Raw genomic sequence first — 25787 nt, 5'->3', positions numbered from 1 at the left:
CTGAGTGTCTGTAAACCTCTGACTTCCAGAAGCAGGGTCTGGATGACAGCGGATGGATCACTCGATAAAGTGTCCTGTTCTGTTCGTTCTCTCTGAAGCATCTGGTGCCCACCATGGTCAGAAGACAGAATGCTGGGTTAGCTGGACAATTTGGCCATTCTTATATTTTTAACAAAAGACTTCCTGACCCAAGCTCCAAAGAACTAACAGAGTTCCCCACCACATGCACATTATAGCATTGTTGGTTATGACTCTGTAGTTAAAGTTGAGTTTTCCTGTGACTTAAAGCAGGAATTAAACCTCTTTGTTCTGCAGGAAAAAGTATAGTGTATCCTACTCAAACTTAGGGCATTTACTCTTTGAGTATCAAATTAATTTTCTGAAAATGTACAGGTAAATCCATTAACTAGTTTGTAAGATAAAATTAACGACTAGGTCCTTGGAAATTTAGCATCTGAATCAGTTCTTCCTTTGTCAACAATGATCTTAACCCCAGAATAATGCACATACTTTAAACTTTCCATGGAGTTAAAATTAATCAAAGTCTTATGCACAGGCTATATTTGAAGAAATTAGGATTTAATTAAGTTGTTAATTATTGTTATATGTCATTCATATGATTATTTACAAATATGGTCAGGTTAACAGTTCAGGTAACTTTACTTATGACATCAGATCGTAACTCAACGAATCACCATTCTCTCTTAACAGTTAATTTGCATGTTTCAATTCTATTGCCTGTATTGACTCAGTGGCATGAGGGTCATGTCTGTCAAAGATTCTCATTGGTAGATCACTCGGTCCATCCATCATTACTTTTAGAGGTTGAGTGTCGGTGCTTGAAACAATTCTTATGGCACTGCTGCCTCAGATCAACTGCACATGGAGGCAAGACTCACAGGGGAACTGAGGCAGGAGTGGTGGGGAAAACCTTAAAACACAAAGACATTGGGAATCAGTGTCTTATGTCTTCCTGCCATACTTTACATAGCACTGGTCTCTCTAACACTGCACTCCGAACGAATAAGTCATGTGCAAATTAAGAGCTAAATTAACCAGTAAGCTTGGGCTTCTTTATGCTGCTAAGGGTATACTCCTGAATCTGCACTGACAAGTTTAAATTTAAAAAATGATTTAAAGTTAATACCATATATCTTCAAATAATTAGAAATATCACTTGGTAGTATTCTCCTTGGGTTTAGTGCTCAAGTATGACATTTTAAATATTTTTTTTTGTTAGTCAATATTTCTAGAACCTCTGTATTCTTTGTACTTATGCTAAGCTGTATAACTGTGAACCACGTTCCCAGCATGCTTTGAATTTATGTTAAGCTTACGGTGAACTAAGTATGACCTCTGTTCTTGGTAAATGTAGAAACATGTAGGGATTATTTAAATTAAATTAAAAATTAGTGGTGCAGATGTATGTTCTGTTAATGCTTGCCAAATTGCGTAGTGTGGTAGGTACAACTGATAGAGAAAATTAGTGCAGGTGCTAGGGATAATTGGGGCAGATGTTTCTATATCTTGAAACATAAGTACAAAACTAGATAACAAAAGAGAAGAAAGGTTTATAATAATTGGGGTATTTTCTATTTGATTTAAGCAAAGAGGGCGGGCTCGTGCTGCAGGCCTGTTTCATTGCTGTGTAAACTTCCGGGATCAGGTTGGAACCTGGGTTCTAGGACTCCGCAAAGTGGGAGGGTCCCAGAGCTTCAGCTCCAGTCTGAGCCCAGAAATCTACACAGCAATGAAATAGCCTGAGCCCCACGAGCCCAGGTAGGCTGGCATGGGCCAGCCGCAGATATCTAGCTGCTGTTAAGACATACCCTGAATCTCTACAGTGTTATTTTCTCCATGTAGCCCAGCTCTGGGAGCTCAAGTCAGCTGATCCAGGTTCTAAGAGTCACTGCTTGGGGTTTTTATTGCTGTGTAGATGTAAATGACCTACAAAAGATCCAGTTTCTGCCTAGCAGGAAGGAAGCCTCAGCAGCAGGATCAGGCTCATTCTAGAATATGAGAGAGACAAGGTAGGTGAGGTAATATCTTTTAATAGATCAACTTGTTTTGGTAAAAGAGACAAGTTTTTGATCCACACAGAGTTCTTCTTGAGGTCTCTGTGGCTTGAAAACTTGTCTCTCTCACCAACAGAATTTGGTCCAATAAAACATATTACCTCACCCATCTTGTCGCTCTAGTATCTTGGGACCAACATGGCTACACCTATGCTGCATATCCCAGAATATGGACAGTCTGTTTCTGGCAGGAAGGGCAATTGAGCAATAGTGTGGAAAAGAGATTGTGGTTGGGAGATTCTGGACAGGCAAGTTAAAGCCCCAATCCTGCACACATCCACCTGTTTAAGTGTATGCATATGATTAGTCTATTAAAGTCAGATGAATAAAATTAAATATATGCATAAATGTTTGCAGAATTGGGGCCCTTGCTGTGTAACTGTCAGAGCTTGTCTTCACTGCAACAGTTAGCTCGGAGTTAGTACACTAGAGTACTAGTACACTTGAGCTAGCCTAGCTGAAATGAGGGCAATCACACTTCAGATCAACACTAGAGTTACATGGTATGATTGGATTAGCTAATAATGAAGAATCAGAGAGGACAGTGCAGAACGGGGAAGAAAATTGGCAGCATGTGACCTCCAGAAGAAGAAAGAGGAGAACCCATGTACCCCCAATGCAGATAGAGGTAAGAAACCATTTTCAGGCTCTCTGCACAGGTACTATGACAGAGAATGGTTTGGAAAAGTTATCTGAGTGAAGGGATCAAAAGAAGAGCCCATCAACTGGAAGGCATGGGATGCATTGTCCTAGGGACAATGGGGGTTCCATGACCACCACTCCCAAGAGGAGGAGACGGTTGGTGGTGGTCAGGGACTCCCTTCTAAGGGGGATGGAGTCATCCATCTGCCGTCCAGACTGGAAAACTCGAGAAATGTGCTGCTTGCCTGGAGCTAGAATTCAGGATGTGACGGAGTGTCTGCTGAGACTGATCAAGCTCTCCAACTGCTACCACGTGGGCACTAATGCTACTGCCAAGAATGACCTTGAGCGGGTCACTGCAGACTATCAAGTATCAGGGGGTAGCCGTGTTAGTCTGTATCCACAAAAACAACAAGGAGTCTGGTGGCTCCTTAGAAGACTAACAGATTTATTTGGGCACAAGTTTTCGTGGGTAAAAAATCACTTCTTCAGATGCAGACTAAATCTGTTAGTCTTTAAGGTGCCACTGGACTCCTTGTTGTTACTGTAGACTATGTGGCTCTGGGAAGAAGGATAAAGGAGTTTGAAGTGCAAGTTATGTTCTTGTCCATCTTCCCTGTTGAAGGAAAAGGCCCAGGTAGGGACCATTGAATTGTGGAGGTAAATGCGTGGTTATGCAGGTGGTGTCAGAGAGAGGGATTTGGATTCTTTGACCATGGGATGTTGAGCCAGGAAGAAGGATTGCTAGGAAAAGATGGGATCCACCTAATGAAGAGAGGGAAGAGCATCTTCGCAGGCAGGCTTGCTAACCTAGTGAGGAGGGCTTTAACCTAGGTTTGCTGGGGGACAGTGACCTAAGCCGAGAGGTAAGTGGGGAAGTGGGATAGCGGGAGGAAACACAAGGAGGAGAGTGCCACAGGGGTGTACCTCAGTCCCTGGAAAAATCATGGAGCAGGTCCTCAAGGAATCCATTTTGAAGCAGTGGGAGGAGAGGAAGGTGATCAGGAACAGTCAACATGGATTCTGACACAAGGAAGAAAGGAGAGCAGAATACGGACCCTGGACTTCAGAAAAGCAGACTTTGACTCCCTCAGGGAACTGATGGGCAGGATCCCCTGGGAGAATTACATGAAGGGGAAAGGAGTCCAGGAGAGCTAGCTGTATTTTAAAGCATCCTTATTGAGGTTGCTGGAACAAACCATCCCAATGTGTAGAAAGAATAGTAAATATGGCAGGCGACCAGCTTGGCTTAACAGTGAAATTCTTGCTGATCTTAAACACAAAAAAGAAGCTTACAAGAAATGGAAGATTAGACAAATGACCAGGGAGGAGGATAAAAATATTGCTCAGGCATGCAGGAGCGAAATCAGGAAGGCCAAATCACACTTGGAGTTGCAGCTAGCAAGGGATGTTAAGAGTAACAAGAAGGGTTTCTTCAGGTATGTAAGCAAGAAGAAAAAGAAGGTCAAGGAAAGTGTGGGCCCCTTACTGAATGCGGGACCTAGTGCAACCTAGTGACAGAGGATGTGGAAAAAGCTAATGTACTCAATACTTTTTTTGCCTCTGTCTTCACGAACAAGGTCAGCTCCCAGACTACTGCACTGGCCAGCACAGTATAGGGAGGAAGTGCCCAGCCCTCTGTGGAGAAATAAGTGGTTCGGGACTATTTAGAAAAGCTGGACAAGCACAAGTCCATGGGGCCGGATGCGCTGCATCCGAGAGTGCTAAAGGAATTGGTGGGTGTGATTGCAGAGCCATTGGCCATTATCTTTGAAAACTCATGGTGATCCGGGGAGGTCTCAGACGACTGGAAAAAGGCTAATGTAGTGCCCATCTTTAAAAAAGGCATGGAGGAGGATCCGGGGAACTACAGACCAGTCAGCCTTACCTCAGTCCCTGGAAAAATCATGGAGCAGGTCCTCAAGGAATCAATTCTGAAGCACTTAGAGGAGAGAAAAGTGATCAGGAACAGTCAGCATGGATTCACCAAGGGCAAGTCATGCCTGACTAACCTAATTAATTGCCTTTGATGATAAGATAACTGGTGCTGTGGATGAGGGGAGAGCAGTGGACGTGTTGTTCCTTGAGGACCTGGTCTGTCTCTGTCTCACCCTTTCCCTTTCATGTTGTGTGATTCCTAGGCATTATATCATGTATAAAATTAGATGGATTTGGGGGATAGATTTAATTTGTTTTTATTTGTTCTGTGAATCACCTAGCAAACACAGGTGGGGGCACTATAAAATAATAATAATTGATAACTCTACTAAAACCCCCTTGTGTTCAGGATTAAAATAATCACCTTTTTTACTTAATGATATTTAACTATATTTTTACAACATATCCAATAAACTACTCTCTCTTTATTTGCTTGCTATTGATTCAATACGGTACTTTGAAACTGATCTACTGGTACAACTATTGCATTCTACAACCGTGCAATTAAAAAGGTCCCATTTAAACAGCTCTATCATCTGCACTACATAGGCAGATTAATTTTCTAATCAAAACATTCTGAAAAATAATTAAGCATGACATTAAACAGTGTTGTGCTAATTATACTCCCCATGAAGAATTCCAATCAGAATTTACAGTAAAAAGTGCTAGAGAAACCTACCAAAGCACAAGTGCTTTACTGTACTTTAAGAAAAATCACACATTCATAAAATAATTTTGTTTGTAATTCCTGTTCTAAATTAACCTATTCTTCCATAAAACAATATTATGACCTGAATCCTGCAAAAGGCTATATGTGGTGGAACTTTATAAGTATACACACAGAACCCCATTGACTTCAATGGGGTTCACAGGGTGGAGGGGTCTGCTGGCATAGAACAAACTGAGGGATCAAGGCCTATAATGTTTCCTTGTCATTGTTTTGTATTTAAGCAAGTCAAGTTATTCCAGAAAAGGTGATTGTAATTGTTCTGGGTTTTTAATTGGATTTCATTTTTATTGCATTCAAGACAAACAAAAAAGAAAAAATTACAATGGGAAACTGGAGTATTTTATATCACATAATGGAAACAAAAGGAGACTTGTGCCTTTTACTTTTGTTATTTGATATAAAATACTCAGGACATAGACACAGATATATAGTTAATTCCTTGCAAAGTCTACTACCTTGTATTTACCAACAAGGCAATTCATCTGCCATTGAGCTGGTCATTTACTTTATTAGGTCTTTCCTACATTTCTTAGGGTTTCTCCACTTTTGATTAGCATACCAATGTTGTCATCTTACAATTTACCCGTTTTCCATAAAATTTATAAATATTTTAAATAACTGTAATGTTAGAGAAGGAGTACTTGTGGCTCCTTAGAGATTAACAAATTTATTTGAGCATAAGCTTTCGTGAGCTACAGCTCGTGGTTCAATGGCTCTCAGCACCCCTATTATACAAATTGCTTCAGCACCTCTGGGATAAACTGCTATACCAGAGGCGCATACTATCTGGTCAGCTCAGGGACCTGCTCTGGCAACTTGCAAGGACCATTATAATGACGAATGCAGCTGGAGTGAAATGGGGCTGCTAGTTTTTCTCTATACTGGTTCCTATGTTGACAGTGCGTGGGGACGCATATTTAGTTTCACTTCACACACTCCTCACTTCTCTCTCCTTGTCATAACGTCAGCGTGACTCGCCAGTAAGCTGACGGCCCCCCGAGGAATGAGAGCGCTCAGCCCCGGTTTCCTGCCCCAAATTCTGCTGGGTACACCAATCCCTCCCTGCGTGGCTGGGAGACACTCCACCCACAGGCGACACACGGACGGCGACTACAGTTCCCAGCATGCAATGCCAACTATTCCCCGCGTGGCGGTCGCCGCGTTGCTTCGCGGGAAATGTAGTCCGGCTGGGGCCGCCCTGTGGTTCGAAGAACGCCGCTGGTTCAGCCTCGCCGGGGAAACAGCTGACTGGCAGGGATTGACAGACGGTCCAACCAATCGTAAAGCAGACCTTCACGCCCTCGGCTTCGGATTGGGTAGTTCGGGATCGAGGGGGCGGGCCTGCCAGTGGCGGGACTATTCGGACACGGTGGGGAGAGCCGCCCTGGAGAAGCGGGTTGCGGCACAGCCGGATTTTCCTTCTCCGCACGCCGGCGCCAGGGCAGCTCGGGCGGCTGCTGGCGCAGAGCGAGCAGCCGGAGGCGGCCGAGATTAGAGGAGCTTCCCGGCTAAATCCGCGGCCGGGCCGAGGCGGCGGCTTTACCCCGAGCCCCCCCGCGCCGCCCCGCTAAGCCGCTCTAATTACAGACACGCGCCGGGCGCGGCCAGCGGCGCCAGCAGGGGAGAGCCCCGGATCCGCCGGCCTGGGCCAGTCAGTGCCCCCCCCGCCCCCCCCGCGACCTGCCCGGGAAAAAGACCAACGCGGGCTCCGCGCCCCTTGCCATGGAGCCGCCGCAGCGCTACAGCGACTCGTCGCCGCCGCCGCCTGCCCGGGGGGGCCGGGAGAACAAGCTGCTTCGCAGGAAGGTGCCGCCCGGCGCGGGGAGCGGGCCAGGCCCGGAGGACGCGGCTGTGGACGGCAGGAAACCCAAATTTGTAAGTGTGAGGCGGCCAGTAGCGGCCCGCGCCCGGGAGCCGGGGAGTGTAACGGGCTCCCGGGCCGCTGCGCGCACAGGGCTGCGGCCGCTGCCCTAGACAGTGGGGCAGGAAGCAAATCCCGGCCTTGCCCGGTCAGCTCAGCCCCAGGGCGCCTGGGTGTGTCAGACGCTGAACACCAAGGGCTGGCGGTGCTGCCCCTCCCTGGCCCCGGGGGCCCGGTGGCTGCCTTTCCTCCCGAGCTGGCCCCGGAGCAAAGGTGGGCTCTTGAAACGCCAGCAGCTGGAGTCAGTTTTAAAATTGGAAGAGAGAGAACTGTCTGAAAACAACGATTGACGTTGGCAGTCTTCCTTTACATTCATATTGTATGTGTCGAAGGATATTTTGTTTACTGGGGACCTCGGGGCTCCTATAAACTGGGTTTACTGTCACAAACTTAAATACCAGTGTTTCTGATCTACTGATGCAGAAGGCATCAGGAGCTGCTGGCAGTTCATGGACAATTAAAGAAATCAAAAGTGGTACCTAGAAGGCAGTGTGTAATGGGGTAATTTAAGAAGGAGTTCAGATAGGGCACTCTTGATAGCCACAATCTGATAGTAAAAGAGAGTTGGGTTAAGGAAGCCTTTTTAGGAACCACAGCATCTAGTGTTTCCCAGCTGTTAGGTGTGGGCAGGATCTCTCAGAAAGGTATTAAAGTTAGGTGTGGTCTTCATAGAACAGTGTTTTTTTTTTTTTTGTGTATAACCTGAAGTGTGAATTTAAATCAACGAGTTATACGAGTATATCTCACACCCCAGACATTTTTATTTTGTTGAGTTTTTTTCCTGTTTAGTTCATATTGCTTGGAAAGGTGTTTTAGCTAAACTAAATGAAATGAACAAAAGAACTTGAGTAAGAATGTGCATAGGGAGTGTTACCCATGTCTAACTATATTCACATAACTACTAGTCTATGTAGAAAAGTTAATCTGGTAGATTTTGCTGGTGAGGGAGATTTTTGTTTTCTGGCTAGTAGATTTCATCCTCTAGTTCAGTGGTCTCCAACCATTTTATGCCCAAGATCACTTTTGGAATCGAAGGGCAACCCAGGATCTACCCCTTCCCACTCCATTTCCCTCCCTCCTCCCTCCCCCCCCGGCTTGTTCTCCCCCACCCTCACTCACTTGCACTAGGCTGGGGCAGTGGGTTGGCATTTGGGAGGGGATGTGGGCTCTGGGCTGGGGCCGAGGGGTTTGCAGCATGGGAGGGGGCTCTGTGCTGAGCCTGGGACAGGGTGCTGGGGTGCAAGGTCTAGGAGGTAGTTTGAGTGCAGGAGGGAGCTCTGGGCTGGGGCAGAGTGTTGGGGTGTATGAGGGGGTACAGAGTGCTGTGTTGGCCGCTTCCGGGAGTGGCGTAGGGCCGGGGTGGGCAGGGAGTCTGCCTTAGCTGCAGCCACACTATGCTGCCGGAGATCGCGATTGACTGGGAGATCCTCTAGGATTGACCAGTCGATAGCGATTGACAGGTTGTTGACCACTGCTCTAGTTAGTGAGTGTCTAACCAATTTTGTTATACTCATTAATTATCTGACTGACTTTACAGTTGGGTCAGGGCTAACTTGTACCTGGTATTCCTGTACATCTGGTAATTTCTTTAATTTCAAACTCTGAATTCCTTATACTATCTAAAAATCCTCTGTAAAAAATTTACTTTCACAGGGTGAGTTATTTTGACATGACTAAAAATATTATTTTTCTCATCATAATCATCATAGAAGGAAAGGATAATAGACTGTATCTTGTTCACTATGATTTTGGACTGGACTTCATATTTTTTAAGACAGCTATTTAATGTCCTTTCTTGATACAGAAGTCTTCTTTTCTCAACTTGTCTCCCACAGTTTTTAATCTTGTATATCTAATGGTATCAAAAACACAGTTGTAAAAGGTTTCAGAGTGGTAGCCGTGTTAGTCTGTATCAGCAAAAAGAACGAGGAGTACTTGTGGCACCTTAGAGACTAACAAATTTATTTGAGCATAAGCTTTCGTGGGCTAAAACCCACTTCATTGGATGCATGAGGTGGAAAATACAGTAGGAAGATACATATATAATATATATCTATATACATAGAGAGAGAGCATGAAAAAATGGGTGTTGCCATACACACTATAATGAGAGTGATCAATTAAGGTAAGCTATTATCAGCAGTAGAAAAAAACCTTTTTGTAGTGATCAGGATGCCCCATTTCCAACAGTTGACAAGAAGGTGAGAGTAACCGGGGGGGGGGGGGGGGGGGGGGGGGGAATAAGCATGGGGAAATAGTTTTACTTTGTGTAATGACCCATCCATTCCCAGTCTTTATTTGAGCCTAATTTAATGGTGTCCAGTTTGTAAATTAATTCCAATTCAGCTGTCTCTCGTTGGAATCTGTGATGGCTACTGGTGTTCTGTTACTTTTTGTTGGGTCTGTCCTGTAGTAGGTGACCTCTGGGTACTCTTCTGGCTCTGTCAATCTGTTTCTTCACTTCAGCAGGTAGGTATTGTAGTTGTAAGACTACCCAGAAGTCACCTACTACAGGACAGGCCCAACAAAGAAAGTAACAGAACGCCACTAGCCGTCACCTTCAGCCCCCAACTAAAACCTCTCCAGTGCATCATCAAGGATCTACAACCTATCCTGAAGGACCATCCCTCACCTCTCACAGATCTTGGGAGACAGGCCAGTCCTTGCTTACAGACAGCCCCCCAACCTGAAGCAAATACTCACCAGCAACCACTCAACAAAAACACTAACCCAAAAACCTGTCCTTGCAACAAAGCCTCTTGCCAACTCTGTCCACATATCTATTCAGGGGACACCATCATAGGACCTAATCACATCAGCCACACTATCAGAGGCTCGTTCACCTGCACATCTACCAATGTGATATATATGCACATCATGTGCCAGCAATGCCCCTCTGCCATGTACATTGGCCAAAGTGGACAGTCTCTACGTAAAAGAATAAATGGACCTAAATCAGATGTCAAGAATTATAACATTCAAAAACCAGTCAGAGAACACTTCAGTCTCCCTGGTCACTCGATTACAGACCTAAAAGTTGCAATATTACAACAAAAAAACTTCAAAAACATACTCCGAGAGACTGCTGAATTGGAATTAATTTGCAAACTGGACACCATTAAATTAAATTAGGCTTGAATAAAGACTGGGAGTGGATGGGTCATTACACAAAGTAAAACTATTTCCCCATGCTTATTCCCCCCGCCCCCAACTGTTACTCTCACCTTCTTGTCAACTGTTGGAAATGGGGCATCCTGATTATCACTACAAAAGGTTTTTTTTCTCCTGCTGATAATGGCCCACTTCAATCACTCTTTTTATAGTTTGTATGGCAACACCCACTTTTGTGTGCGTGTGTGTATATCTTGCTACTGTATTTTCCCTTGCGTGCATCCGATGAAGTGGGTTTTAACCCACGAAAGCTTATGCTCAAATAAATTTGTTAGTCTCTAAGGTGCCACAAGTACTCATTCTTTTTTTACAGTTGTAAAAGAGCACTTTAGGATTTACTCTTTCATAAATTGATTTTAACTGTTCATCTGATCTTAGTCATGGTCACAACTTGCTCAGAAATCAAAACTTTGTGAACACATAGTGAGTCATTAAGTATGATTTTAAAGAAATGATGGGGGAGTTGCATGATTCAACAGAGAATGGGGCTGTATAATACTGAATACAGTTGATCAGAGCTTTGGATTCAGCTGAGGACTGCAGCAAGAATTCTCCATTTTACTTTATTAGTGCTGCTAGAAATAAAAGCTGCAAGTACCCCAGACAACTACTTCTAACAGTTAAAACTATCAACAAATGATCCCTAATACAGTACCTAGGGGGAGTCCAGTATATTGGCACAGATTCCTCATTGTAACCCTTTTGCACTGATTTGCTGTCCATAAGTGCAGTCATCCCATATATGTAGGGCCCTATCAAATTCACGGTCCATTTTGGTCAATTTCATGGTCAGAGGAGGTTTTTAAAAATTGTAAATTTCATGATTTTGGCTATTGAAATATGAAATTTCATGGTGTTGTAATTGTAAGGGTCCTGACCCAAAAAGGAGTTGTGCAGGTTCACAAGGTTATTATAGTGGGGGTTGCGGTACTGCCTTTCCTTACTTCTAAGTGTTTCCTAACTTCTGCAGTGCTGCTGGCTGCGGTGCTGCCTTTAGAGCTAAGCAGCTCTGAAGGCAGAGCCACCGCCAGCAGCAGCTCAGAAGTAAGGATAGCATGGTATGGTATTGCCACCCTTACTTCTGCGCTGCTGCTGGCAGAGGCACCGCCTTTAGAGCTGGGCACCTGGCCAACAGCCGCTGCCCTCTGGCTGCCCGGCTTTTGAAGTAATTGCAGAAGTGAGGGTGGCAATACTGCAAGCCCCCTAAAATAACTTTGTGACCCCCTGCAACTCCCTTTTGGGTCAGTACCCACTATTTGAGAAATGTTGGTCTCCTGTATAGTACAGGGTAAAAGCACATAAAAGACCAGACTTCACATGGGGAAAACCAGATTTCGTGGTCCGTGATGTTTTTTATGGCCGTGAAGTTGGTAGGGCTCTCCATGTATTCTATGCCAGAAATAAGGCTACTTCTTTGACTGGCTCTGTTTTCTAGTCCCAGCTCTCAGGCTGCCTGCTACTCATCTTTTGCTCCACAGTTGGTTCCCAGACTTCTACACCAAGCTCCTGATCAGCTGCTGCTTCTGGTTCTTTGCCAGGCTGATCCCTTCTGACCTCAGAATGTTACTTCCTTCTCCTCTACGGTAGGGATTATGGAGCTCTTTATTGGGCGGATGGTAAACTAGGTAACCCAGTGCTTTTTTTAAGGTGTGCCTACACTGCAGCTAGGACCATGCTTCTGAGCACAGGTAAACAGACCTAAGCTGGTGTGCTGAAAACAGCAGGGTGGTTAGAGGTAGCATGGGTGGTGGCCTGGGATAGCCACCTGAGTATGTACCAAGTGGGTCAAGGCAGGTTTTTTACTCAGGTGCTTAGATTGAGCTGCCACCCGTGCTACTTTCAGCTGCATTGCTATTTCCAGCATGCTAGCTTGAGCACAACTAACATGTTTGTCTACACATGCTGGGAAGAATAGTCCCAGCTGGAATGTGGTGTGGAGTGTTTCCTTCCTGATTATATCATTACAGCTTGGCGGTTGGGGAGGGGTGAAAACAAGCCAGCAGGTTGATTACAGTATAGTTGTAGTCTGAAAGTGATGCTTTTTAAAAAGACAAGCATTATGAAGTTTCATTTTTGTGTAAGTAACTTTCACATTAACCTTGCTTAGTTTCAGAATGTGGTAAAATTGCTTATATATAGGGTATTTGAAAGTCAAGTGTCAGCCAAATTCTTCTTGCAATCATACAGGTATTATTGAAGGCAGTATTTCACTCTGATGCACAAGCAGATTAGAATGCCACTCGCTGTCTTCGTTGAATTGGTTTCTCAGTGATAAGAGGAACAAATGTTCATTGCTTTTAGCTTTTTCCCTGAGATGAACAGCTATGACAACATCAGGAGGGTCAGGTCTCATGATAGAACCACTTTTTAGGTGTTTTGTTGGGGGCAGGGGTGACTGTATGTACTTTGTGGAGCATTAAACTAGTAAGAGGTCCAAATATTTAATTTGCAGCAAGAATTGTCAGTCCTTCAAATAGTATAGCGTGATGCCCAGAAACTTTTATTTTTATCAAGGCTCTTTATGATGGGTGCTGAACAAATATGAAGGAAGACAGTTCTGCCCCGAAGAGCTTATAATCTAAATGAAATTTATTAGCTAAATTTGCGTTTTAGGAGTTGTGATAAATATTTTGATATTTGGTTTTTTATGATTGCTTTTTTTATGTACCAAATATCTGATTTGTGGACTGTTTTTTGTAGTATTTCTTGAATCTAACTAGTGAAAGCATATGGATCTTAGTGTATACACAGACTTTTTAGTGCTAAAATTAAGTGCAAAATATTCCATATACTTGAATACTAAACTTAAACTGTAACTTGTGCCCAGAGGGAAGTAAGAAAAAGAATCATGTAATTAATATGCTTGGATGTTGCTACTATGTGCACCTGGTTTCGGATTTTGGTTGGAATAGACTTTTTAAAAATTATTCAGATTGGAGTTCTGTGTTCCAAAATCTCCGTACCTTAATATTTATCATAGTGCCAAGGGGCCTTAGTCATGAACCAGGGCCCCATTGCATTAGGCAATGTACAAACATAGAACAAAAAGATGGTCCCTTCCCCCAAAAGCTTACGAGACAAGACACAACAAATGGATACAGACGGAGGAGTACAAGGAAACAGTGAGATAATATTGGTCAGTATGATAGGTTGTGGTCTCAGTACACCAGCAGCTTAACGATTATCAAGTTGTTGTGCAGGTATAACCCTTCTGCCAGGTGGTGTCAGCAGCAACAAGGCCAGGTTCAATATCTAGGGGTGCCTCTTAACAAAGCAAAACAGAACTGGCTCATGCCCCACCCTGTAATTTGGGAAACGTAAACATCATCGTGGTGCCTCTCTAAGAAACAATACTTGCCCATTTGCAAGCACTGAGTCTGTAGGATAACAAAAGAAAACTTTTATTAAAAAGGAAAGGGAACCCAGGATTAATTTATGAAAACCCCACAATTGACAAGCATGTGACCATAAGCAAACACCCACACCACAGTATGTTGGGCAGCATCCTTCGTTGCAGTTTCCCACCTTGCAATGTGAAAGACTTTGGAATGAATGTCCCTTTAACACACCACTACCTTTAGTCTCCACTGCATCTGACTGACCGTTTGTTCTTGGTCAGCGAAGACTCAGGACAGAGTTTTGTTGACAAAAGTTAAGCTGCTTTAATTAAACCGCTGTTGCATGTCCACGCTATGCTCCTTGTGTCGGCAGAGCACATCCATGCTATCAGCTCTTGCAGCGACAGAGAGCAGGGCGCTGTGGGTAGCTACACCACTGTGCAACTGGCTGCAGAATGCTTTGCAATGCCTTGTGGGGCAGGTACAGCATCACATGAAGCAGGTTTCTCAATCCCATTGTTCCATGGGCATCCTACTAGATTGCTGGCTGCTTTTCAACTCAAGTGTGAAGTGGGGAGAGTATGTGATGGGGGGTGTGTGCGCGTGCGCGGGGGGAGACACAGCTCACTACCCGTCCACACTCGCAAGGCACGTAGAGCGCTCTGACTCTGCAGCTACAGCACTGCTGGTACTCCACTGTGGCGAGTGGAATAACGTTTGCTGCGCCTCCGCTGGAGCACTGTGGTGCCAGTATGGACGAGGTGTTGCATTGCTGCACTCTGATCAGCCTCCAGAAACATGCCATAATCCCCTTAAGTCAAGTGGCCACTCTTCTCATTGTTTTGAACTTGCTGTAGGAATACGGATATGCTCTTTGAAGGCTCAGTTTCTGACAGCCGGCATGCTTATCTGCTCCGAGACAAAGCAACCATTACTGTGGAATGCTGTGTGAGTGAGAGAGGGTCTGCTGCTGTCTGAACTTACAAGACAGCATGCTGACATGCTTTCAGCTCCCCGAACCCACTCTCTCCCCCCCACATAGACACAACATACTCCACCCCACCCCTATTTGAAAAGCACATTGCAGCCACTTGCATGCTGGGATAGCTACCAGAATGCACTGCTCTCTGTGGCTGTTGCAAGAGCTGTTAATGTGGCCACGCCAGTGCACTTGTAGCTGTCAGTGTGGACAGATTGCAGCACTTTCCCTACTGCGCTCTATGAAGGTGGGTTTAACACAAAGCACTCTACATCTGCAAGTGTGGCCATGCCCTTAGAGAAACTGTGTGTGGTGGGGGAGTGTGTCGGCATGCTGTCTCTAAGTTCACAGCGGTGGAAAGTAACCAGTCCTGAGGCGGGGAGAGTGACACCCCCACATCAGCCACTGCCTCCCTCCCTGGCTCTGTACAGTATAGCAGTTCTGCCCCCCCAGCAGCAGCCGCCTGATTGCCTCTATGTTCCTATTGCCTGGGGAGAGCAGGATTCTGAGTTAGTGATTTCCTGTTTGGCATGCTCAGCTGTCAGAACTTCCCAGAGCTTTGAAATGGGAGGAGGGCATGCCTGCGTAGCTGTATACAGTGCAGCCGAGTTCAAAACAGTGAGCAGAGTGGGCTACTGGGGGAAGCCAGTTATGGTGACATAACAAATGGCAGTGTCTACGCTGCTGCTTTGTCGCTTTAACTTTGTCATAGGAAGCTCTATGCCACTTGTCGAGGCAGTTTTATTTTGCCAACAAAATAGAGTTTTGATGACGAAAGTAGCATTGTAATGTGTACACCTCCACTACTTTGTTGGCAAAAGTTGCCTTTTACTGACAAAACTAGTGTAGACACGGCCTCAGAGTTGAGAGGTGGATTCACCTTCCACCCTGAAATTGTGTATGTGGGGAAACTGAGCTTTGCTGCTGCCGTGTGACTCTGCAACTGGCTTATTGCTGCTGATGTTTAAACAGTTTTTAATTGCTGCTTGCTGGCACTGAAGCCTGGCCTACACCTAAGATATAGGCTGACCTGTTGCTCAGGGCTGTGAAAAGTTGTGCACCCTGAGCACTGTAGGTAGGTTGACCTAGCCCCTGGTGTAGATGTAGGTAGGTGGACAGAAGGATGTTCTGTTGACCTGGTTGCTGTCTCTTGGAGAGGTGGATAATCTAGCTTGACTGGGAGTTGTGGGGGGAATCCTTCTGTGGCTGTAGGAAATGTCCCCACTAGAGTGTGATGGTAGCTTGGCTGTCGTGCTGTAGCTGTGCCACTGTAGCGTAGACATGCCCGGAGTCTTTTCACATATAAACTTTAACCTTCAAAAGGAAATATCTGTTTCTAACTGAAATCAATGGGACCACTTCCACTCACTTCAGTGGAAGTTGGATTGATTTCAGAGTGCACTTTTGACCAGTCTTCAGCAATTGTCAGTCTGCAGTGTTCATGTGAATTATGAATAATTTCTCATTTGCGCCGACTTTTTTGCTGGAAAAAGCAGAATGACACTTTAATGTTCAGAATGTCTGGAAATTTATGAAGCAATCTTACAGATGAGACTAAATGGCCTCTTTGTGTTTGGATCCAAATGATTTTTTTTCTTCGCGATATAAATATCTCTAATTATGAAGCAACTGAATTAGTGTTGGAGATACTGCAGTGTAAAATCTTGAATCTAAATTAATCTATTTTATAGGAATGATTACTGAACAGATGTTACCTAGAACACCTCATTGCAGTTTTGTGGAATTCCATAATTCTTCGTTATCATTGTTGGCTTGAATTAATACTCTGGTTTATGACATGAAATTTTGTCACTGCATTTTAATGTCTTTCTACACATTCTTTATAAATTTAATTCAAAATTGCCTTTTTATATCTAATTCAAATGAACACACTTGTGTATTCCTGCAGACTGTTACTACATAGTAACAATCATGTCAGTGTAACTCAACCTTTAATCACTTCTTCCAGACTGCCTTCCAAATAAATGCTTCGGACAGGGTGGTGTATGTTTCCATTTCAAAACCCTACATTAACTACATGTTAAGGCTGCAAATTAGAAATCAAAGGTAGAAAATGTTGTCAGACTAACAATCATGTTTTTAAAGTACCGTTTCATAAAGTGCTGTAAAAAAAGAACATATTGTTGCTCATCAGATCTACCCACTTTAATTGTAGATTATTATTATTGCTATTTTTTTTTTTTAGGTCAGAAGGGATTGGCTCATAATCTAGTCTGACCCTGTGCATACTACAGGCTATAGGACTTCACTGTATTAATTCCTGTTTCAAGTCCTGGTGAGGAACCTTGTCAATGGCTTTCTGAAAATCTAAGTACACTACATCCACTGGATCCCCCTTGTCCACGTGCTTGTTGACTGCCTCAAAGAATTTTTGTAGATTGATGAGGCATGATTTCCCTTTACAAAACCATGTTGACTCTTCCATGTTCATCTATGTTCTTTACTACAGTTGCAACCAGTTTATGTGGTACTGAAGTCAGGCTTCTCAGCCTGTAATTGTCAAGATACACTCTGCAGCCTTTTTAAAAATTTGGTGTCATAGTAGCTATCCTCCAGTCATCTGATATAGAAGCTGATTTAAGTGGTAGGTTACATACCACAGTTACTAGTTCTTCAAATTCACATTTGAGTTCCTTCAGGACTGTTGGGTGAATACCATCTAGTCCTGGTGACTTATTACTGTTTAGATAGCAGTTTGTTCCAAAACCTTCTCTAATGATACCTCAATCTGGGACAGTTCTTCAGATTTGTTACCTAAAAAGAATGGTTTAGGTTTGGGAATCTCACTCACATCCTCAGCCGTGAAGATCGATGCAAAGAATTGGTTTAGTTTTTCGCATGGCCTTATCTTCCTTGAGTGCTCCTTTAACATCTTGATTGTCCAGTGGCCCCACTGGTTGTTTAGCAGGCTTCCTGCCTCTGATGTATTTGCAAAAGTTTTTTGCTGTTTGAGTCTTTGGCTACTTGTTGTTCAAATTCTTTTTTGGCCTTCCTTAATCATATTTTTATATTTCACTTGCCAGAGTTTATGCTCCTTTCTATTTTCCTCTCTAGGATTTAACTTCCACTTTTTAAAGGATGCCTTTTCTCCTCTAACTGGGAAAAGGCCTCTGACTGCTTTTTATTTTGTTGATTAACCACGGTGGCACTTTTGTGGTTCTCTTACTATGTTTTTTAATTTGGGGTGTGCATTTAAATTGAGCCTTTATTCTGGTGTCTTTAAAAAGTTTCCATGCAGCTTGCAGGGATTTCACTTTTGGCACAGTACCTTTTTAATTTCTGTTTTAACCAATTTCCTCATTTTTGTGTAGTTCCCCTTTCTGAAATTAAATGTTACTGTGGTGGGATGCTTTCGTGTCGCCCCCTCCCCCACCAGGGATGTTAAATTTTACTATGTTATGGTCACTATTACCAAGCAGTTCAGCTATAGTCACTTCTTAGACCAGATCCTGTGCTTCACTTAGGACTAAATCAGTAAATGCTTCTCCTCTTATGGGTTCCGGCACTAGGTGCTCCAGGAAGCAATCATTTAATGTGTCAAGAAATTTTATCTCTGTATCCCATCCTGAGGTGAGATGTACCCAGTCAATATTGGGACAGTTGAAATCCCCCATTATTATTGAGCTTTTTATTTTTATAGCTTCTCTAATCTCCCTGAGCATTTCACAGTCACTCTCACCATCGTGGTCAGTAGTATATCCCTACCACTATATTCTTATTCAAGCATGGAATTATTAACCATAGAGATTCCATTGCACAGCTGGGTTCATTCAAGATTTTTTCTTTTTACTACATTTGACTGTATGCTTTCTTTCACATAGAGTGCCACTCACCCACCAGCACAACCTATTCTTTCCTTCCGATATATTTTGTACCCTGGTATTGCTATATCCCATTGATTATCCTCATTCTATCAAGTTTGTGTCATGCCTTTTATATCAATATCCTCATTTAGGATGAGGCACTCTAGTTGACCCATCTTATTTAGACTTTTAGCATTTGTATATAAGCACTTAAAAAAATTCATTTTTTAGCTGTCTGCCATTATGTAATGTAATTGACTGTTTTTCTTCAGATCCTAACCAAATTTTATTGTTTTCCATCCTCTCCACCTTAATAGGGTATAGAGAATCTCCATTAATAGACCCTCCCCTAAGAGATGTCTCTGACCTGAATTTATGGGCTAGTTTATTATGGGTCGCCAATGATCTGACCAGAAGATATTTAGGTTCTTGTCCCAATTCAGGCTACAGGGTTAGAAAACTCAAGAGTTGAACGTTGTGAGATGACCCTTGGGTTGTGTGGTAAGGACAATCCTCAGGTGGTAAGCCTGAGAAGGAGCCAGAATTTACCAATGTACATTGCCACAGTAATACGTCACAATAGCAAGCTTGCAAGCTGGCTTTATGGGCTACATTGTCCGAACCACTTGCTCCTCCGCACCTGTCGGCTTTTCCCCAGCTGTTAGTTTAAAAACTGCTTTACGACCTTTTTAATTTTACGTGCCAGGAATCCAGTTCCATTTTGGTTTAGGTGGAGCCCATCCTTCCTGTATAGGCTCCCCCTTTCCCCAAAGGTTCCCCAGCTCCTAATAAATCTAAACCCTTCCTCCCTACACCATTGTCTTATCAACATGTTGAGACCCTACAGTTCTGCCTGTCTAACTGGCCCTGTGTGTGGAACTAGAAGCATTTCAGAGAATGCTACCATGGAGGTTCTGGACTTCAATCTCTTACCTAGCAGTCTAAATTTGGCTTCCAGGGCCTCTCTCCTGGTCTCTCCTTGTGTGCTCTTGTGTATCTCATCAATTTTCTATATGAATTAGGAGCTATCAGCTTCCCTTGTTAAAAACGAATATGTAACAAGTGGGAAACATTTCTATAGTTTTCAGAGTAGCAGCTGTGTTAGTCTGTATCTGCAAAAAGAAAAGGAGGGCTTGTGGCACCTTAGAGACTAACAAATTTATTTGAGCACAAGCTTTCGTGAGCTACAGCTCACTTCATCGGATGCATTCTATAGTTGCGTTCACTTCACCTCTAAGGTAGTTGTGTTTAATCGGTGTGTCCCTCTTTCTTGATTGGGAGAGTCTGGGTGTTTGGGCACCTAGTAAAGTATTCTTAAAGAATTCCCAGTGATCAATCACATTTTTCTTAAATTGTTTCTCCCAGCTGAATTGGCTCATAATTGTTTTCAGCTTTATGAAATTGGCCCTTTTAAAGCACTAAATATATACTCATTCGTGGTTTGGACTTTATTTTGTGGGCAGATAACAAATGTAAGCAAGTTAGGATCGCTTGCACCTAAAGCAAACACTAATTTTTAGTACTGTGATTAAAGAGGAATTCATTTGTTTAGAGTGAGCTCTACTGTAGAAATTCCCAATTTTGGACAGAACACTTCTTGACTTAAATGGTCATGTATGATTTTTAGCAGTTCCAAGGATGTCACGTGCTACCAGTACACAGTCGCCTAGCAAACTGAAGTCCCTAATGATCACCCAGCTTTCTTCCTACACCTTAGCTCTGTGCTTTAGGAGCTGGTTGTCTTGTTCTCTCGGGTGATTTAGTGGTCTGTAGAAGAACTAGCTAGTGCCCCATCTTGTGCTTTAGCATGTTTTTCCTGAGTTGTCAGTGACTTGGAATGAGTAATGCTAATTTTGACAGAATGCCACTGTCCTGCTTTTGTCCACTTGGTGTTTCCTAAGTAGGTCATAGCCAGTGATTGTTTAACTTCACTCATGCACATCTTTGTACCAGCTTTCAGAATACCAACTAGGTTGAATTTATGCTCATAAATCAGCAATTCCAGTTCCTCTTGTTTATTGCTCCAGCTCCTAGCCTTGGTGTATAGGTAACTAAAGAATTTCTTCCCCTCACATCCCTTGGTGCCTTGACTATTTTATTCTCAACATCTTGATTTTTTGTGTGTATTAAATGAGTGCTCATTTGTTTCCACTTTTTACCCTCCCCTTTTGTTGGTAGTTCAATGCCTTCCTGACTAGTTTAGCTAGCCTGATTGGTTCCCCTTTTGATGAGGTGGAGGTCAGCTAAATTGTACATCTCCCTCTCCCCGAAGAATATGGAATAATCTTTTACAAAAACATAGCCCTCTACTTCACATTTCCTACCAAGCTAGTGATTTACTTCCAGAATTTTTCGCTTGTGGGACAAGAAGGATCTCAGAAAAGATAAGTTGACTGTTCCTCTTCTTCAGCTTCTTCAAAGCTCTTTGAAGTAGTCTATAAATCTGAAGTATCATTAGGGTTAATATAGCCACTACCAATGGATTCTTGCATGCTAACTTGAGAAGCCTAACCAATCTTAGTCACGTCTTGTGTCTTGTATGCAGGAAGACAGCATGTTGTCATGCTGTCAATCTGTCCCTTGTGGAAATCACCCCCCTTCCCACTTCTTTCTAGCATAGAATACCTCACAAAAATAGTCTGTGTTCCTCAAATGGCTCGAAATCTTGGTAGGAATGCTTGATTGACTCGTGGGTTGGGATGAGCAGTCATTCTCCAGTGTGAGCCCTGTACAGCTGTCTTTTCTGTTCAATATCCATAGTTAAGAACCTAATAATGATTGGATAATTCTAGCTGTGTGGAATTGGTCCTGGTCTTCTCTGATGGTCACAACCTACCTATCCTCATTGGCTTCCAACTGTGTAGAATGCTGCCTGGTCCTCTTCTTGCCAGTGGTTATAAGCTACTAAGGCTACTCTCGAGTTTCCACATTTTTTTTTTTTTAAATTCCTTGGTAATTCAGAGACATGACTTTTCTTGGTTCTGGTGCAGTGATGCTTTGTGAAACTCTCCAAATGTTCTTCACTCCCTGATGCTCCAGAGCATAAGTATTTGTTCTTCCAAACCACAAGTCTTTTCTTTCATCACAGCCACCAACTTGCACTTCATCCAGAGAAAGTCCTTTTTGGCTTCAGGCAAGGAAGCAAACAGGTCACAACCATTATTATATTTGCTTTACCTTCTTTTGAGAGAAGGAATTGGCAGAGTGGTGGCACATATTGTAACCCACCCCTTCAACTGAAATGTGTCGTAATTGTTGTGGTACACCTGTCTTGTAGAAATCTAGTTGCAGGCCCTGTATAGCAGGAGCTCAGAAGCAAGTCCTGCACGGGCTCTGAGCAATAGGCTCTACCATACAATAGCGGGATCTGAGTAAGTAGCAGGACTATCTTACTGGGGTTGCCAGAAATAATGGTGCAAGTATCCTAGGCACAATGAGTTGCAATAGCTAATACAAAGATCAGCACACCAGTTTCAAATCCAGTTCCCTACTGCCTGGCTTGCCCTCTAGCCTTCTGCTCACTTTCAGCCTATCTTTCTTTTGAGCCTGGTCTGCAGTCCTACCACAAACTCAAGATATTTCTTCCTTTTCCTCTACTTCAGGCATTATGAATCTTTTTACTGGCTGGTAGTTGAACTGAGTAACACTGCTCTCCACCTTCTCGATCCATTTTCTCTAGCTCAGCTGATGTGGACTGGGGGAGATGCCCCACATGCCAATATATTGTAATAAACCTGCTGGCTCTGTAGTGGATATAGCATAATAGCTTCAACTGTTGAAGATGGAACAAAATGCAGTCATAAGACTTTAAACTGACTTAGGATTTAGGGGCAGAGCTAAGGTATCCTGAACAGCCTTAACTTTGTATTTGCAGCTTTAACTTTTATATTAATAATCTAGGTCACTTATGGCTTTAAACTGTTGCATGTTGAATTTTTCACTTACTGATATATGAACTTAACTCTTTAATCCAGTTTTTGGCCTGGGTACCTCCATATTTTTTTTTAAGGTATGTAAGATTTACTTTTATGTCTATTACTATTTTTCTAACAATGAAATACAGTAATACTTTTTTCCAAATGAGCAATATAAGCCAGTGTGGCCCTGATCCCCAGTGGTATTTAGGTCTGACTCCCTTTGGGAGTTAGCCTAAATAGCTCTAATGCTCTTGGGCTTCTTAACAGCTCTACAGGTTATTTGGGTACTTACCCTCTCAATCTTTTGATAACAATTAAGGTGGAGGTTGGACCTGAAGTGGCTGAAACAGTACCTAAAATACCAGAGGCTTCTGGGTTGCTCAAATGGTTATCAGTAAAGGCACTTCACGTCCTTCAGTGTCAGAGATGACATCTCATTGACTGGTTCATGAGATTGCTTCGGCTTGTGACTAGCCACCTTATTTTTCAGTCAATTCCTATTGTTTGGGCTGACATGAACTCCTTGGACATTGAGAATTTACTGTGGTAATAGCACTCTGCAGGCAAGAGAGCATATATGGGATCCCATGTCTTCTCTTGGCAAACTATCTTCATTAAGAAACCACAATCCTTGCTTATCTCTGGGGTCTTGAGGCTAACGTTGAGTCGAAGACAAACTTTCTGATCTCTTCCTGGAGATTTGCTCATCTCCATGTGACAAGGAAAAGAGAAGTGTTTCTGTTAAGAGAATTGGCAAACTTGGAACTTGACTTTGTCTTCTAAGTCAACATCAATGTTGGGTCTAGCACTGCATGTCTCTGGGTTACCAGGATTTCTGCAAAGATCTGATTTCCAGGGACCAAATCTGTTCCCTGACCCTGAAAATTTCATGTCTTGGGTCTGGCTACCAATGGATAATCTGGAATTGACCCAACCAAGAAGGTTTGTTTCGAGTTAGTCTGAGAACAGGTCAGACAAACAACTCTGGCTCCTGGAAAATGAGTCATCTTAGACTTCTTAATTTTTTAGGTATATTGTTTGCACATTCAGAAAAACGGATGCCCCTCGCAACAATCTTGATTTAAATGGTCTCCAAATCCTGACTTGCAGACTTGTGTATCTAGCTACAACCACTAAATTCCCAGGTCAGCGAAACCGAAACCCAGCTGTAAAACTCAGTGTTCAGGAGAAATTCACAATCTGTGACTATGGTAAGCAGTCTGTCTATGCTTCTCTTCCCCTAATTTGGAAGACTTCAAAGACAGTGAGCAGCCATCCTCTGATTAATTTATCCAGAAGTAGCTGTGAAGGATCTATTGAAGGTGTGAAAAGGTCAAAGGTGTTCTTCCCCACAAGATGACTCGTACTTGATTCCTTTCTCCCTTCCCCCTTAGTGTTGGGGGCTTGCTTACAAAAAGCTGATGGCTCTTTAAAATGTAGTTTCTGATATCTTGAATACTTTTGTATTTTAAGTAGTATAAGAATTTTGGTGTATTTTCACTTTTTTTGTTTAAGTGCCTAGCCTGCAAATTGTTGGTCTTAGGACTCTTTAGGCTGGGTGAGCAAAGTGTCTGTTAGCTTCCTTAATACTTAACTTTTAAGAAAGCTAGATATCTGCAGTCTTCACTGAAGTCTACAGTTCTGCTGGTGAACATTCATCTGTTTGTCAAACCCTTTTATTCAAGATATTTTATTTATTCTTTTGTTCAATCCCTTTAAACATTCCCTAATGGGAAGTTGTTTCTGGTAGCCATTATTAAGGTTAAATTTTTGTCATGGATATTTTTAGTAGAAGTCATGGAAAGGTCATGGGCAATAAACACATTTGCAGAAGCCTGTGACCTGTCCCTGATTTTTACTAAAAACATCCGTGAAATCCGCTGGCGGGCAGGGACGGTTTGTTTACCTGCAGCGTGCGCAGGTTCAGCTGATCGCAGCTTCCATTGGCCGCGGTTCACCGATGTGGGCTGTGGGAAGTGGCGGCCAGCACATCCCTCGGCCCACTCCGCTTCCCGCAGCCACCATTGGCCTGGAACAGCGAACCGTGGCCAGTGGAGCTGCGATCGGTGGAACCTGCGGATGCTGCAGGTAAACAAACCGTCCTGGCCCGCAGCGGATTTCCCTGATGGGCTGCGTCCCAAAGGTTGCCAATCCCTGATGTAAGCTGTACTAATACTGAGCATGTGGGAGGCTATACCTTCTTTCAGTATGCATCCTTGTGTGTACACAGTGGCAACTTTCCACATACTAAGCATGTGGCATCAGTTGGTCCTTTGCTTTGCTACTGAACAGTGTGCATTTTGGAATTTTTTTTTTGCTCTGCATTGTGGATGCATAGCGGACGCCAACTTTTTAAAAAATCCCATGTTTGCACTGTTTCCACGTGCCACTTTCAAATAGCAGCTTGCCAGCATGGATCCAACAATGCTCCGCACCACTATGTTGGCAACCGTGAATATGCCGAGTCTGCTTGGGCTGTATTTCAGTGCTCAAAACGAGAGAAAATTGGTTTTGGATTTTGCCTGACACACCACCAACCAGATGATATACTATCAGCTGCAGTTTCTCCAACAGCTTCAACAGTGGTGGAGGAAGCAGGAGAAGGACAAGGGAAAAGAGGCAGATGCATAGCAACTGATACTAGTGTCACAGTTCCTGGAGCAATTCCAGATTGTGCAGCACTGTTTCTGGGCTTGGTAAACTAGCATTGATTGGTGGAAAAGGATCATTTAGCAGACTTGACCAGTAGTGGAGAGAGAATTTCAGGATGGGGAAGGCAACCTTTCTTGAGAACTAGCCTGCAGCAGCCTACCAACATGTGGTGCCCCATTTCAATGGATAAGTGAGTTGCCATTGCTGTCTGGAAGCTCGCCACCATCAAATGCTACGGGTCTGTAGCCAACCGATTTGGTGAGGTTGACTTTTGGGGCCATGATTGTGCAGGTTTGTGAAGGCATGGTAAAAGTACTCATGCATGGGGATATAAAGGTTGGTAATGTTTAGGATGATATTGGTGACTTTGCAGGCATGGAGTTCCCATATGGCATTGGGACAAATGAAGGGACCCCTATGTACCTAATCTCCTCCCTTCCCTGCCTCCTGTCTAGTCTCACAATTTATAAACAAAGGGGTAGTTCTCCAAGATGCTCTGAGGGCGGGCTGGCTGACCACGTGGAAGGTTTACAAACATAAATGCAGGATAGTTTGGAAGAATCCATGTTAGGAGTCTGCTAGGATCAGCACTTGGTTCTG

At 43.5% G+C, this 25787-nt stretch overlaps 1 protein-coding gene across 2 annotated transcripts in view; it reads left to right on the top strand.

The window, feature by feature from the left end:
* Positions 1-6584: 6584 nt before the first annotated feature.
* DIAPH3 (diaphanous related formin 3) overlaps positions 6585-25787 on the top strand; it is a 528591-nt gene continuing 509388 nt past the window's right edge. Inside the window, exon 1 of one of the 2 annotated variants that reach the window (XM_043533700.1) lies at positions 6585-7260. In XM_043533700.1, the coding sequence (XP_043389635.1) occupies positions 7108-7260 (153 nt within the window). In that variant the 5' untranslated portion in view covers positions 6585-7107. The remainder of the gene's footprint in view (positions 7261-25787) is intronic. The other variant, XM_043533705.1, reaches the window with a different exon arrangement.

The sequence above is a fragment of the Chelonia mydas genome, chromosome 1 (assembly GCF_015237465.2).
Source record: "Chelonia mydas isolate rCheMyd1 chromosome 1, rCheMyd1.pri.v2, whole genome shotgun sequence".
In the NCBI taxonomy this organism is placed as follows: Eukaryota; Metazoa; Chordata; order Testudines; family Cheloniidae; genus Chelonia; species Chelonia mydas.
The sequence above is the reverse complement of the archived record's forward strand: the minus strand, read 5'-3'. Positions and strand labels throughout refer to the sequence as shown.